The sequence below is a fragment of the Bombina bombina genome, chromosome 9 (assembly GCF_027579735.1).
Source record: "Bombina bombina isolate aBomBom1 chromosome 9, aBomBom1.pri, whole genome shotgun sequence".
Taxonomy (NCBI): Eukaryota; Metazoa; Chordata; class Amphibia; order Anura; family Bombinatoridae; genus Bombina; species Bombina bombina.
Window position 1 is genome coordinate 41,434,567 of NC_069507.1, and position 17,293 is coordinate 41,451,859.

A 17,293-nucleotide genomic window follows, 5' to 3' on the forward strand; every position below is an offset into this window, starting at 1 on the left:
CACTCCTATATACTGTATTAGACATAATGAGCTCTGTCAGAGGCTCAGATCACTGAATATATCTCTGCTGCAGGACAGCCATGTTTGTGCCAACCTCAAGAATTAATATCTTCCAGGATAATCATAAAATATCCTTTTATTAAACCATGTCACACCAAGTAACATTTTCTCAGCTCCATTTACGGGCCGGCTCCTAAGCTTTCATTCCTGTTTTTTCAAATAAAGATACCAAAAGAACGAAGAGCAAATTATAATAGGAGTAAATTAGAAAGTTGCCTAAAATTGGATGCACTATATGAATCAGGAAAAAAATTAAAAATGGTTTAATATCCCTTTAAGTGAATTACCCCAACCCCCCCCCAAAAAAAATTAACCAATTTGAGTGCGTCTTTTTTATTGTATCTATATATAACATTGCTATAAACATTGTTGCAAACACTGTTGTTATCTAAGGACATGTGCACACTCCTGAGCTCACCTAGGGTTACTCTTTAACAAAGTATACCAAGAAAACAAAGCAATATGGATAATAGAAGTAAATCGGAAAGTTGTTTAAATATTTTGCCATATCCAATTTATTTAACTATACTTTTGACTTTACTGTCCCTTTATGTAATGCAATTTTAACCTTTTAATGCCGTTATGCCATTGTATTCCGTCACAACGGCACTGGGCTTTAAAGCCGTTATGACGGAATACAACATCATCGCAAACGGCTGTCCTGAAGCCTACTAGGCTTGCAGGATTTGATTACAGTCTGGAGGGTATTCCTAGCGTCTTAGGGACGCCCCCCAGACCCGATCCCATAATTGAAATTTTGCAATCTTTTGCACGATCGCGTGATTTCAATTTGTCTACATCGGAACTCTGTTTTAACCCGGTCATGAAAGGGTTAAAAAACAGTTTAGTTACAAATATTAATTCTGTCACTGTAAATACTATAATATAGGGGTTATATTCTGTGTATATAACTCCCCTCTAAATTTAAAAAGCAGCTGCCATTATCTTAAGTGCTTTTTATTATTTGTTATTTCCCATATTTGGAAATCAAAAACATTGTCTTGAAATATAACTAAGCCTAACTTATGAGGCACTGTTTGTTAGTGTAATGCACACTTGTGACATGATATTCTCCTTTAGAAACACCCAGCTATGAAGATAATAACACAAATAACCAAAGTTATATTCCTGAAACATCCAGACATTTATGAAGTAATAAATATAGGATTACTCATATAATGACATATTGTGAAGCTATTCATATCAGGCTCAGCTCAGGTCAGGTGTATAAAAGCAGCTCCGTCACACCAGCCAGACATATCTTCTTTTATTTATCTAAGAAGCGGATCTTGCAGAACCAAAGATCAGTCATGTCTGGAGTCAAAGGAGGACATTGTCACCAGAAGACCAAATGCCAGGATCCCTGCAAAGATACCTGCCAACAGCAGAGTGTGTGCCAAGATCCTTGCCAACAGCAGAGCGCCTGCCATGACCCTTGCCAACAGCAGAGCGCCTGCCATGACCGTAAGTCACATTAGATTGTGTAATATACAACTAAGGCAAGGAGATAAGCAACATAAGGCATGAAATAAAAATGTACTACCATGTAAGGGCTGCATTATTAATTTGTATTAGATAATGAAGAATCAATAATAAAATACTTTAATAAGCAGGATAATTGTATTATCACACTGTTGCTTGAGCAGAACCATCTGTTTATTAAATTAAATAAATTAAATAAACTTGTACATGACATCATATTATTATTGCTTTTTCATATTCCTTTAACTGTTAGCATTCCTACCCAGTTCATTACAGTTCCTACATCTGGTTTAACCCTTTAATGACAACAATATACTCATATGTCATGTATGCTAAGGGGTTTTGAGCATCACTAGGCATATAGAAATAGCTAGTTCTCGCCACTGTTGGTAAGACCTGCGCTATTCAACCACCTAATGTTATTTTTTTCATTCTAGGAAATGCTGCAAATATTAATTAATTTATTTATTTCTACCTCTCTCTTTTATAAAGCGTGCAAACCAGCACAGCATTCCCAGGAGCAGAGCGCATGTGGTCATAAAAAAGGTAGGTACACAAAGCTGTTAAATAAAAACAATACCCTACAGTTATATGGTTTTATCTAAGTGTATTCTTGTGTAGTCAGACAAGTACAGTATATACGTTTCTATAAATAAATCTAAAATAAACAATTCTTTTACACTATAAATGCCACAACATATATTCATACACAGAGAAACAAATATATTAGAGCTACACCGAGATCTCAAGATGAATAAATAGCAGAGAGGAGGCCTTCTGGATGAAACAAAGAGGAATGGCAGAGTTTTAAGCATGAATTACTTACAACCCAAACATTTTCTTTCATGATCCAGACAGAGTATGCATTTTAAACAACTTTTCAATGTACTTCTATTGTCATATTTACTCAGTTTTCATTATATACTTTGTTGAAGAGAATACCTAGGTGGGTTGCGTACACGTGTCTGGAGAGATGCGGTTTTGCAGTAACGCTTTTGATCACTAGATGGCAGCGGTTTTTGCACAATGCTGCCGCACAGTGCTCTAGACCAGTGTTTTTCAACCAGTGTGCCGTGGCACACTAGTGTGCCGTGAGAGATCCTCAGGTGTGCCGCGGCAGGCTGACAACAGTGCGGGGTGTCCCTCTGTCAAATTTTGAAATATTGGGAGATATGTGACAGGCTCATCAGGCATCATTTACAACCATGACATTGGCATTCATTCACAGACAATCATTATGATTGTTTGTGAATGAATGTCAATATGTCATGTATAGTTTGTAGGAGGCATGGCATGACAGCACAGCACAGTGTGTGTGTGTGTATATATATATATATATATATATATACATATATATATATATATATCCTGTATTAGGCTACAATGTGTGATTTTCTAAAATTTTGGGATGGTGGTGTGCCGCAGGATTTTTTAATGTAAAAAAGTGTGCCACGGCAAAAAAAAGGTTGCAAATCACTGCTCTAGACCATTGTTTCTCAACTGCGGTCCTCAAGCACAACCAACAGTCCAGGTTTTCCTTATAGCTGAACCAGTGCACAGGTGAAATAATCAGCTGATGGCTGAGAGCAGGTTAGTAACCATAGTTACTGATCAGCTGATTACTTTACCTGTGCACTGGTTCAGCTATAATGAAAACCTGGACTGTTGGGGGTACTTGAGGACCACGGTTGAGAAACACTGCTCTAGACTAGTCCACTCCTGAGCCAACCTACTTGCATTTCAACAAAGAATACCAAGTGAACAAAGTTAATTTATTAAATATTAGCGTTGCGTGATTTGTTTGTTTTTCATTAGATTAGCAGCTGCCTATGGATGCCTTCAATAAAAGGGGTCCCTCTTTGATTGGTCAGTGGATAAACCTTGCAATATTTACCCTACTAGCTTCCATGTGCTCTAAACATTTGCATCCAGTCAGAAATTGTACCTGTATATGCAGATATAAACTATCTTTTTATACATGGTTATACATATATAAATACATTTTTCTTTCATGATTTAGATAGAGAATACAATTTTAAACAACATTCTATTTTACTTATATTATGTAATTTGCTTCATTCTTTAGGTATCCTTTGTTGAAGAAATAGCAATGCACATGGGTGAGCCAATCACATAAGGCATCTATGTGCAACCACCAATCATCAGCTATTGAGCCTATGTAGATATGCTTTTCAACAAAGGATATCAAGAGAATGAAGCACATTAGATAATAGAAGTAAATTGGAAAGTTGTTAAATATTACATGCTCTATCTAAATCATGAAATAAACAATTTGGGTTTAATGTCACTTTAATGTCTTTATGGATACAATCTGGAGATAGGAAAAATGCTCTTACATATCTCTATTCTGTTCCCTTTGTAGCCCCCTGCCATCCAGATCCCTGCCAGAGCCAAGGAAAACACTGCTGAAATCAGATGGAAGACCTCACTCAGTTACGGGCATTTTCTTCACTGTATTTAGCATCGTGATTATCACATGTCATTGGCAATATTCTGTGTTTCGCTGCATTGTGTGAAGAAAGTTATCTGTTAAAAATAAATACATCTGAGCATATTTATCTGCATCTTGTTTTTATGAGTTTCAAGATAGTTCTTCTAAGCCCAGGGAAATAAAAATGGTCTATGTCAGATGCCAAGAAAATAGAAATTGAACCCCATTTCACACTCACACTGTGCATATGTCTATAAGGACAGTGACCCCCCCCCCCCCCCCTTATAAGTACACAAATCAGCTATAAGCTTTATGGAACAGGTGCTGCACCCCTAAACCTTTCTGTTTTTCTTTATGTACTTTCTATGCACATGCCATAAAAATGGGCTAATCATTATAAATAAAATATTGTATGTAAGTAAAATATTGTGTTGTATGAAATCCGGGGGTGACTTCATGTCTACCATATTTTAGGCGTTTTAATTACAACTACAAAATGCAGTGAATGAAACACTTATGTGTTAATAAAATAATCAAAGGACCATTACATACAGTAGAAGTGCATAATGACAAGGACATCACACAGTACTTATTCTAAATTTTAAATAAGCAGCACAATTTTTTTTATAACTTTCAAAAATGTCTTTAGTTTGCCAGTCCTCTGTATCATGTGACAGACATGAGCCAATCACAGGCTCATATGCTTATACACTATGACATTTTGCACATGTTCAGTGGTAGCAGAATCTGATAATGGCAGTATATTGAAAAGTCTATTAATACTGCATGATCTGTCTCAATAATGAAAGTTTTATTTATAGTTTAATATAGTTTTAGTTCTAAAGGTACATTTTTTGGACTAATTAATAAAATAATTGTGCAAGCTTTACTGACTCATAATTTTCCCCATCACCATGCTTGATCAAGTGTTTCTTTTATTTATATATATATATATATATATATATATATATATATATATATATATATATATATATATATATATATATATATATATATATATCAGGAATCATATTATATATCTGTTTCCTTATTGTTTTAACAAAACAGTTTATCATTTTGATTATCCAGGGCTAATATTGTACCTTCCTGCACCTACACTGTAATCATCTTACGCAGTCATACAACTTCATAGGCATAAACAATGGTTAATGGTTCTTATAATTTGCAAGATTACAAGTGGAGCGCAATTTTAATGTGCGCCCATAAACAAATTTGCCCGTTTACGAGTACACGTTAAATAAACAACCATTACAAATGGCTGGTTAATGCTACCGTGAGCTTGCGGTAGAACTTTACGCTCAAACTTTGTCCCCCAATTCCCCCAAAATAAAGTGTACAGTTCCTTTTTAAAAATAAAAAATATGAGCATCTTTTTTTTTATTAAAATAACTGCACAAAGCAGTTATAAGAAGTTAACGTGAGGGGATGTGGGGTGTTAGAAAAAAAAAATATTACTGAAAAGTGCCTTTACATTGCGTTCTATGGGGACTGTGTTTTCTCTATAAATATACATGCTTATATACATATAAACCTATGTGTTAATATGTGTATATACACATATAAATAAACACCTAAATATATATATATATACATATAAACACCTAAATATATATGTATATACACATATAAACACCTAAATATATATATATATATATATACACATATAAACACCTAAATATATATGTATATACACATATAAATACCTAAATATATATGTATATACACATATAAACACCTAAATATATATGTATATACACATATAAACACCTAAATATATATGTATATACACATATAAACACCTAAATATATATGTATATACACATATAAACACCTAAATATATATGTATATACACATATAAACACCTAAATATATATGTATATACACATATAAACACCTAAATATATATGTATATACACATATAAACACCTAAATATATACAGTATGTATATACACATATAAACACCTAAATATATATGTATATACACATATTAACACCTAAATATATATGTATATACACATAGTAACACATAAATATATATGTATATACACATATTAACACATAAATATATATGTATATACACATATTAACACATAAATATATATGTATATACACTTATTAACACATAAATATATATGTATATACACATAATAACACATAAATATATATGTATATACACATATTAACACATAAATATATATGTATATACACATATTAACACCTAAATATATATGTATATACACATATAACCACCTAAATATATATGTATATACACATATAAACACCTAAATATATACAGTATGTATATACACATATAAACACCTAAATATATATATGTATATATATATATTTTATTTTTTTTAAATATGCTGCCCAGAGCTGCACGACTTACCCACTTTCGCTGTGCTAGGTTCTGTGCCATGTCTATCAGCATCAGAACAAGGCTCCCTTTGGATCCTATGGAAGCACACTCTCATGAGCTTGCGTTCGCATTGCGCCCAACTTTTAATACCAGCGCACATTTGCCAAGTGGAGCGCAATTATCGTGCTTGCCAAAAAGCGCTCCACTTGTAACCCTAGCCCAATGTATTTATTTAATATAATCATTAGACTAACTCTAAAGTGTAGATAGAGTGACATATATATATATATATATATATATATATATATATATATATATATATATATATATATATATATATATAGGTGTAGATATATGTTGAAACAAATAAGAATCAGATATATGTAGAAATTTGTATTTATGAATAAACAGAACACATTCTTCTATGTGAAGAACAATGGAATGTGAAATATTCATATTTTAACGTTGGGTTAGTGCACTTGAGAATTTGCTTTCAGTTTAGTGAGTGAGTTAGGTGTTTTTGCTCTAATGACTTCTAAGGGAGAATAGATTATCGCGCGCGATATTGTAAGTTCAGCTTTTTGCAGGCATCGGGTTAGCAATAACTTTTTACTTTCAACTTGTAATGCAAGTGCTACCCAATTCACACAAAAAGTTTACTTCTAGTGCAGTTAGCGCAAGAGCGAAAGCGCTAAATAGCAATCCACTTGTAATCTGGCCTAATATTGGCAGAAGATTTAAGTGTTCTGTGTCTTATATGATGCTACTATTAGGCACTCTGTACCGCAGTCCCACTTTCTTCCCTGAATTTTATAGATTTGCATAACCTGAAAGGTGACATCTGTTCTGGGTTACACATCACACAAACCTACACCAAGCTAATTTAAATCCTCCTATAAATGATCAAACTTCCATAGGCTGTCAAATTCTTCCCAGACCATCTCAAAACCCTTTTCTGACCTTTCTTAACTCCTCCACTGCACAACCACTAGAAAAAAGTAGTACTAGTCAGGCAAAATAGTCAGGCAAAATAGTCAGGCAAAATATAATCCTCACGTCACCTAAATAATCTTAAAAAGGTATATTTTGTATAGGACCTATTTTAATGTGTCCCTTACCATAGATGAGAATTCAATATTAAAAAACAATTTGTTAAAAAGGCATTACTGTCTAAGACTCATGAAAAGCACAATTCGGCTAAAAGAAGCTACTCCCAGAACAAGCCACTGGCAGACTGATTCTCGTTCTGTTTGTACTGTCTAAGAGGTAGTGTTTAATTGTATTTTTTTAACAGTTGTTACATTTTTATATTAAATTATGCATCAAAAGTTTCATTCAGTTTGATATCAGAATTAATCATGAAATTTTTAATTCCACATATGTGTTTAACTGAATGTTTCAATGCATATTTTCATTTTACATTTGATATAGCAACATGTAACAAACATTTGAACAAGTTCCATACTCTGTATAGAAATATTTAAATGGAATTATGAATTGCAAAGAGATAATTTGCTCTTCATTAAAATGTCAAATAATAGATATTTTTCTATTTCTTATATTTAAACAATATAATTCTCTGGAGTTCAAGTCTAAGGGGCATATTTATCAAGCTCTGTATGGAGCGTGAGGTCAAGGAGTTATGAAGCAGCGATCTAAAGACCACTGCTCCATAACTTGGCCTCCTGCTCTGAGGCGGCGGACAGAAATCAACCCGCTTGAATGCGATCAAGTTGATTGAAACCCCCTGCGATTGGCCGAAAATCTGCAGGGGGCAGCATTGCATCAGCAGTTCCCAAGAACTGCTGGTGCAATGATAAATGCCGACAGCATATGCTATCAGCATTTATCGATGGGCAGCGATGTTCAGTGGACATGATACGCTACTTCGTATCATGTCCGCTCACACAATGTTAAATATGCCCCTAAAGGTTGCTCTGCATAAATGAATCTGTGTAACAATTCATTATCCCATGTGACTTCAGCTTGTGCAAGTAATAATGTATATATGTATTACTAACCTTAGTTAAATTACACCCATCACTCTGTTACATACTTGTACTGTATAATAATTGTTTCGGCCACTCTTCACATGATGTGAGCCGATCAAAAGGAAGCCTATTACTGACATAAAAAGCTAAGGTACTAGACACCAAATTAGAATATTGTCACATACTTGGCATGAAGTTCAGCTTGTAAAACACCCATATTTAGCAATAACAACCCAAAAGACTAAAATTATGTTCATAAAATAATTGTGAAAATAGGTTTAGTCATATCCTGAGCTATCTCTGGAATTATGTTTACCGAGTCCATCTCAGGTGTATAAAAGCAGCTTCTTCATATCAGCCCGACACAGCTTAGGAAACATCTCTTCTTAAAGTTATCCCAAAGCAGATCTTGCAGAACCATAACCAGTCATGTCTGGAGTCAAAGGAGGACATTGTCACCAGAAGACCCAGTGCCAGGATCCCTGCAAAGATCCCTGCCAGAAGCAGAGCGTGTGCCAGGATCCTTGCCAAAAGCAGGGCGCCTGCCATGACCGTAAGTAACATTTGGCATAAAATAATATATAATATAAATACAAAATACTATTGGTACAGATACAAACATGAAAGGTAGTAGATAGATTTTTGTTATATGATAAAGGTTAAGTAAAGTAGTTTATTTTAACTCTGAAACAGGAAGGGCTCTTGTGCACATAGCTGGTCCTAGTGATAGAAGGGCACTAACTGATGAAGAAGTTACCAAAAACTCTATTTATTGAATTGGACAAGCCTCACAAGCATAGGGACAATGGGTTGTTTTTTTTTTTACCAGCTTATGAACATTATTTCTCCTAAAATAAAAAAAATAAAAAAAATGCAATATATATTAAATTATTAAAGGGATACGAAACCCAATTTTTTTTTCTTTCATGATTCAGATAGAGCATGCAACTTTAAACAACTTTCAAATGTTCTTCTATAATTTATTTATAATTGTTCTCTTGGTTTCTTTTGTGGAAAAGCAGGGATGTAAGCTTAGGAGCCGGCCCATGTCTGGAGCATTATATGGCAGCAGTTTTGCAAAAATGTTTTCCATTTGCAAGAGAACTAGATGGAAGCGCTATTTCCTGCCATGCAGTGCTACAGATGACTACCTGGGTATCTCTTCTACACAGAATATCATGGCAACAAAGAAATTCTGATATTAGAAGTAAGCTGGAATGAGATGCTCTATCTACATCACAAAATACAACTTTGGGGTTTCATATCCGTTTAAATTAAAATGTTCTCAAATAAAAACAACCAAGAACCAAAATATGTTAAAGGGACAGTCTACACCAGAATTGTTTTTGTTTTAAAAGATAGATAATCCCTTTATTACCCATTCCCCAGTTTTGCATAACTAACACAGTTATATTAATATACTTTTAACCTCTGTGATTATCTTGTATCTAAGCCTCTGCAAACTGCCCCTTTATTTCAGTTCTTTTGACAGACTTGCAGTTTAGCCAATCAGTGCCTGCTCCCAGATAACTTCACGTGCACGAGCACAGTGTTATCTATATGAAATACGTGAACTAACACCCTCTAGTGGTGAAAAACTGTTAAAATGCATTCTGAAAAGAGGGGGCCTTCAAGGTCTAAGAAATTAGCATATGAACCTCCTAGGTTAAGCTTTCAACTAAGAATACCAAGAGAACAAAGCAAAATTGGTGATAAAAGTAAATTGTAAAATTGTTTAAAATTACATGCTCTATCTGAATCATGAAAGTTTATTTTGGCCTAGACTGTCCCTTTAATGGTACACACATTGCTTAAATGTGAGCATATAGACCCTTTCATCATACAAAAATGTTAACTATTATTCCTTCTTGTAAATAATTACAGTCCAACCAAGATATGCAGAATTTAAAAGCTACAAAAATCTACAAACAAACAAACAAAAAAACAAAAACAATAATTTATTCTTCTCTTTTCAGCTTGCCATCCAGTGCAGCATTGTCATGATCAGAGCCCTTGTGGGAAGAAAAAAGGTAAGAACAGATCATTAATAATATTTAATAATGTGGAATTAAATAAAGATCATTTGATTGTGACAATAAGAATAAATTGTACAGTGATATATAGAATATAGTTTTATTTTAATGCATTACATATTTTTTATTTCAGATTTACAAACGTTAATATTTAAATATTGAATGCAACATTCAAATATTCCATTTAATAAGTGATTCCCCTAGACAAAGAATTATTTTAGAATCAACTATAAAATTTTAATATTTAAATATGAACATTGGTCTTCATTTAACATTAGACAAATAAACATTGTTCCCAGCTAGGGAACATGTCTGCCTGCTTTTTGCTCTCATGTGACCAATCACGCAAGAGCAAGGCCTGCCAATCCCCCAGAATGAAACAGTCTTATATCCGCTTGTTTTTTTGCTGCTGCTCCTTAACTTGACACGCATGCACATGTACCCCAATAGCTCCAAGCCATCCTCCACTTCCCTAATAAATGCAACTTATTGAAAGCAAAGCAAAGATTTTACATTTGTTTGAAATGAATAAACATGGCCAACAATCTTTATATTTACAAATGTACCAAAACATTCACTTCGTCCCTAGTTTGGTCTCAGTATCATCATTAAATTTGGTAAAGTACAGTGGAGAACAGATTATCTGTACAGTGAATTTTATTTATTAATTTGCATTATGTTTAAGAGTGAAATACAGGATCAGAAGAAGAAGCTTCCGCCTACTGTTACATAGGACTTATCTTGTTTTCTTTATTCTACTTTAGATCCATGCAATCCCTGCTGCCCAGATCCCTGCCAGAGCCAAGGGAAAAATCACTGATACCAGGTGGAAGACCGCGCACGTGCACATCTGACTAACTATCTGCTTAGAATCACATTGTTTAAAATATGTCATGTTCTGTGATTCCTAATTATTTTGAGAATACTCTGCTTAAATAAATGTATCTGATCAGGATTAGTTGTATTTTGTTTGATTTCAGTAATCACCTAAATTTTCATTTAACTAACAAAATGCTACATAAAGGGGTATATTTAACAAGGGCCGAATTACCATTGTTTCCCTTGTTTCCATGCGAGCCTTCAGGCTCGCCGGAAACAGCAGTTATGAAGCAGCGGTCTAAAGACCGCTGCTTCATAACTTGTCCGCTGCCTCTGAGGCTGCAGTGTTCAATCCGCCCAATCCTATACGATCGGGCTGATTGACACCCCCTGCTTGTGGCCAATCTGCAGGGGGAACTGCTTGTGTAAAGATAAATGCCGACAGTGTATGCTGTCGGCATTCAGCAATGTCTGTCGGACAGATACAGTACAGCGTATCATGTCGGACAGACATTGGTAAATCTACCCCTATAAGTGAATTTAAAAAGATGTTAAAAAAATAAATAATACATTGTTCTAACGTATCATAACATTTTATTATTGCACTATTGATTGTCTAAAACTTTATTTTTAACCCCCATAAAATTGATAAACACATGTAAAGTCCTTTTAAAGAGATGTTTTGGGCATCTTTCATTTAGTCTTATGAGTCCTGCAGATTTATCAAGTGGTGAATTCTCATTATAACTATTTTTAGTAATGTAAATTATAAAAAAAAGTTAAAAAGTTAAATTGAACAAACAAAGCAAAATCATAAAAAAAGTAAATTGCACATTACAGATATTTCTAATATAAGCCAACAGACCAGTAGCACAGGTAATAGGCATCCCTAATCCCAATTCCTAAAGGTACTACCAGGTATAAATTAATTTACTCTATAGAGTACAAAAAGAGGTAAAGTATTTAAATAATACACACAGGAATAGTATTAGAAATGTATGATCCCTCCACCAATCCTACACTTTAAAAATATTCACGCTCCCATTTTCTTAAGTAAAGCTAATATTGGTAACTACATATGTTATATATGATCACTATGTGCCTAATGCTTGTAGCCAATACCTGTGTTCTTAGCAGGCTTTTCCCACTGCATCATACCACTGTTAACCTCACTATTAGATATGTGCACAGACAAAAAAATAGTTTGAAACAAATCATTTGTCTCATATAAATATATTTCTTTAATTTTGTCCAAGATTAGTTTATAGTGGCATTTAGTTCAGCTGAATTTTAACAACATAATTTGTTTGTTAACAGAGAATTGTTAACCCCTTATATCTTATTGGAAAGCACAGGAGAGGAGCTTCTGGAAAGCAACTTCTTAAATAAAGTTATAGTAGTAGCTAGTACTTTTTTTCTTTGTTGTAAAGAGGTCAGGATTGTCAAGAACAAGAGTAAAGCTTACATACACATTGGCTGACACTGGTATCAATCAGCTGACAAGTAACTTGCTTGATAGCTATTGAGTAGCGCTTTTAGAATAACTGCATCAATGAATCATCTGAATTTTTGTGTCAAATGCATTTGCTTATTATTTAAGGGGACTTTTTTTTTGCATTTTCAAACTAATGCAACGATGCAGCTAAATTAGTGAGTGTTTTGCATTTGTACAAATCCGAATTCTCCGGTCTATTCACCAACCGAACTAATGTTTGTAACACAATCTTTACTCCTAGTGCTGAGTTAATTTTGTAAAAACTCATTTCCCTTTCTATAAAGTTGAGAGAAAAAAGACTGATTGAAACTACAGACACCATGGACTTAACAAGTTAAACATTATTATATTTAGTTGAGGAGAGAGAGTAAGAACAAGATCTCACCCTACACTGGAAATCTTACTACATCAAAATAAATATTTATTTTACATCAAGGATGGTAAACATTTTAATTAAAGGGCTTCATTTAGTAATAATCTTCTAAAACATCTTGTAGGCATGAAAAATATTTTTGTCTGCCACCTTGGCCAAGCATGTCAAGGTTTGCCTCCCCTGTTTAACATAAGTAGACATAGATATATGTTACTACTTTCTAGTGTTCAAGTACAAAGTCCAGTCTTTTCAAATAAAGATGATGATATCATGTAAAAAATAGGAAGATTAATTGTGTATATGAGATTGACACTAGATATTAACTGATAAAGACTAGTTGATTAAATGCTTAACCTATTCTGTCACACTATTTTTTTGTAAGCTAATAGTGCCAAAGGGTTGAAAGAGGTAGTTGAGTTTTACTGTTTTAAAAGATAAATAATCCCTATATTACCCATTTCCCAGTGTTCCATAACCAAAACAGTTATAATAATAATCTGTTTATTTACCTCTGTGATTACCTTGAGTCTGAACCTCTGCAAACTACTCCTTATTTCAATTTTTTTGACAGACTTGTATTTTAACCAATTAGTGCTAACTCATAAATAAGTCCACGGGTGTGAGCATAATGTTATCTATACGGCACACACTAACTGTTGCTTTCTAGCCATGAAAAACTGTCAAAATGCACTTAGATAAGAGGCAGTTGTCAATGGCTTAGAAATTAGAATATTAGCATACATAGATTTAGTTTTCAACAAAGAATACCAAGAGAACAAAGCAAATTTAATGATAACAGTAAATTGGAAAGTCATTTAAAATTGCATGCCTGAATCATGAAAGTTTAATTTTGACTAGACTTTGCCTTTAGGTGTTCTGTCCTATGGTATTCTACTAATTAGAACCTCTATAGTCAAACCCTCTTTCCTGAATTTCCCAGATTTGATAACGTGATAAGTGACCTCTACTTTAGGTCACCTACACTAAAACGAATTAAAATCATTGTATAAATCCCCTGCCTTACCTACTCTTTTCAAATCCTTACACTGAGCTTCACAATCACTCTCCTGAAATGCACAAACTCTTCCTCTGAGCATTCTAAAACCCTCTTCTAAGCTGCCTAATCTCCTCCCCTGACCAATCAAATCTTCAACCTTGGGCATTAGAAATAATTTCCCAAGCATTATTTTGGGAGGCATGCATTAGTGTTATTTCAGCAAAAAATAAACTTTAAGCCACAGAAAGAATTTTATGGAGGTCTGTGTCTTTTAGAGCCTATTTTAATTTGTCTCTCAACTAGTCATATGTAAAGGTGAAAAATTTGCTTCGTCCAAAAGATTTGTTTTGGATTTTTTTAAATGTTTGGTTTGGCCAATTCTCTTTCATGCATTCGGTTCGTATGAATATTCAGTTTTGTAAATGTTATTTCCAAAGGGAACACCTAATATACACCTAGATTACAAGTTTTGAGCTATAGAGGGTGCAAAAAGAATGCAACAAAAGTTGCGTTATTTCATCCTCCATAGCGCTGCCTTTACGAGTTTTGAAAAAGCCGCCTTGTGCGTGCGATATGGTGGCGATGAGCTCCATACAGCACCAAATCCAAGCGCTGCTTTGACGTGCTCGTGCACGCTTTCCCCATAGACATCAATGGGAAGAAATTGTTAGAAAAAAACCTAACACCTGCGATCGCGGAAAGAAAAAGCTCCGTAACGCAACCCCATTGATGTCAATGGGGTAAAAAAAGTTACGTTTAAACCTAACACCCTAACATAAAACCCACGTCTAAACACCCCTAATCTGCTGCCCCCTACATCGCCGACACCTACATAAATTTATTAACCCCTAATCTGCTGCCCCCAACATCGCCGACACCAAAATAAATGAATTAACCCCTAATCTGCCACTCCCGATATCGCCGCCACTATACTAAAGTTATTAACCCCTATTCCCTTGCACTTCAACATCACCCACACTATAATAAAGATATGAACCCCTATTCCGCCGCTCCCCCACATCACTGCCACTAAATAAATCTATTAACCCCTAAACCGCCAGCCCCCCACATCGCAAAAAACTAAATTAAACTATTAACCCTAAACCTAACAACCCCCTAACTTTAAATTAAAATTACAAGATCCCTATCTTAAAATAAATAAAAACTTACCTGTGAAATTAAAAAAACCTAACACTACTAAAAAATTAAATCTACAGTTACAAAAAATTAAAAATACTAAATTACAAAAAATAACAAACGAAATTATCCAAAAGAAAAACAATTACAACTTATCTAATAGCCCTATCAAAATAAAAAAGCCCCCCCAAAATAAAAAAACCCTAGCCTACAATAAACTACCAATAGCCCTTAAAAGGGCCTTTGTAGGGCATTGCCATAGAGAAATCAGCTCTTTTCCCTGAAAAAAATAGAAAGACCCCCCAACAGTAAAACCCACCATCCAACCAACCCTCCAAAATCAAAAACCTAACTCTAAAAATAACCTAAGCTACCCATTGCCCGGAAAAGGACATTTGTATGGGCATTGCCCTTAAAACGGCATTCAGCTCTTTTAAGACAAGCCCAAACCCTAATCTAAAAAAAAAAAAACACCCAAAAAAAGTTTTAAAAAACCTAACACTAACCCCCGAAATCAACCAATAGAATTTCAGTAGCTCTCATCCTATTGGCTGATTTGAACAGCCAATAGGATTTCAGTTGCTCTCATCCTATTGGCTGATTTGAATTTCCAAAATCAAATCAGCCAATAGGAATGCAAGGGACGTCATTTTGAAAAGGCTCCCTTGCATTGAAGATTCAGTATACAGCAGCAATCGTATGAAGAGGATGCTCCGCGCCGGATGTCTTCAGGATGGAGCTGCTCCACGCCACCGGGATGAAGATAGAAGATGCCATCTGGATGAAGATAGAAGACTGAATGAAGGCTTCTCACTGCCTGGATGAGGATGGATGTCCGAACTTCAAAAACTGTAAGTGAATCGTCGGGGTTAGTGTTAGGTTTTTTTAAACTTTATTTGGGTGTTTTTTATTTTTAGATTAGGGTTTGGGCTTGTCTTAAAAGAGCTGAATGCCCTTTTAAGGGCAAGAAAAAGAGCTGCATGCCCTTTTAAAGGCAATGCCCATACAAATGCCCTTTTCAGGGCAATGGGTAGCATAGGTTTTTTTTTTAGAGTTAGGTTTTTTATTATGGGGGGTTGGTTGGGTGATCGTTTTTTGTATTTTTTTCAGGAAAAAGAGCTGATTTCTTTAGGGCAATGCCCTAGAAAAAGCCCTTTTAAGGGCTATTGGTAGTTTATTGTAGGCTAGGGGTTTTTTTTTATTTTGGGGAGGCTTTTTTATTTTGATAGGGCTATTAGATTAGGAGTAATTGTTTTTATTTTGGATAATTTCGTAATTTAGTATTTTTTTTATTTTTTGGAATTTAGTATTTTTTTATTTTTTGTACTTTAGTATTTTTAATTTTTTGTAACTGTAGATTTTTATTTTTTTTAGTAGTGTTAGTTTTTTTAATGAGTAACTTAATTTATTTAATTGATAGTTATTTTCATTTTAGTATAATAGTAATATTAGTTTAATTTATAGTTTAAGCTTAGGTTTTTTTAATTTCACAGGTAAGTTTTTATTTATTTTAAGATAGGGATCTTGTAATTTTAATTTAAAGTTAGGGGGTTGTTAGGTTTTGGGGTTAATAGTTTAATTTATTTTTTTGCAATGTGGGGGGCTGGTGTAGGGGTTAATAGGTTTATTTACTGGCAGTGATGTGGGAGGCCAGAGGTTTAGGGTTTAATAACTTTATTTAGTGGCGGCGATATCAGAAACGGGCAGAATAGGGGTTAATATCTTTATTATAGTGTGGGTTGGTATTACAAGTTAGGTGCAATGCGAACATGACCTTACATTCACATTGCACGGAAGCATTGCACTCACAAGAGTGCGCTTCCATGGGCTCCAATGGGATTCTTGTTCTCTTGCCATGAGACACGGCATGAGAACCTAGCGCAGTAAAGGGGGTAAGTAGCACAGAGATGGCCAGCAGATTTTAAATATATATCTGTATATGTTTATATACATATATATTTATGTGTTAATAAGTGTATATATACATATTAACACTAGTGATGTCGCGAACCTAAAAATTTAGGTTCGCGAACGGCGGACTCGAACTTCCGCAAATGTTCGTGAACCGGCGA

General features: G+C 34.3%; 1 protein-coding gene across 1 annotated transcript; it reads left to right on the plus strand.

Annotated features, from left to right (window-relative positions):
• The first annotated feature begins 8,553 nt into the window (after positions 1 to 8,553).
• Positions 8,554 to 11,355, plus strand: LOC128639485 (proline-rich protein 9-like). The gene is made up of 3 exons (XM_053691625.1): positions 8,554 to 8,920; positions 10,344 to 10,397; positions 11,165 to 11,355. The coding sequence occupies exons 1-3, from the start codon at positions 8,797 to 8,799 to the stop codon at positions 11,218 to 11,220; spliced, it is 234 nt and encodes a 77-aa protein (XP_053547600.1). The 5' UTR covers positions 8,554 to 8,796; the 3' UTR covers positions 11,221 to 11,355.
• The last annotated feature ends 5,938 nt before the right edge of the window (positions 11,356 to 17,293 follow it).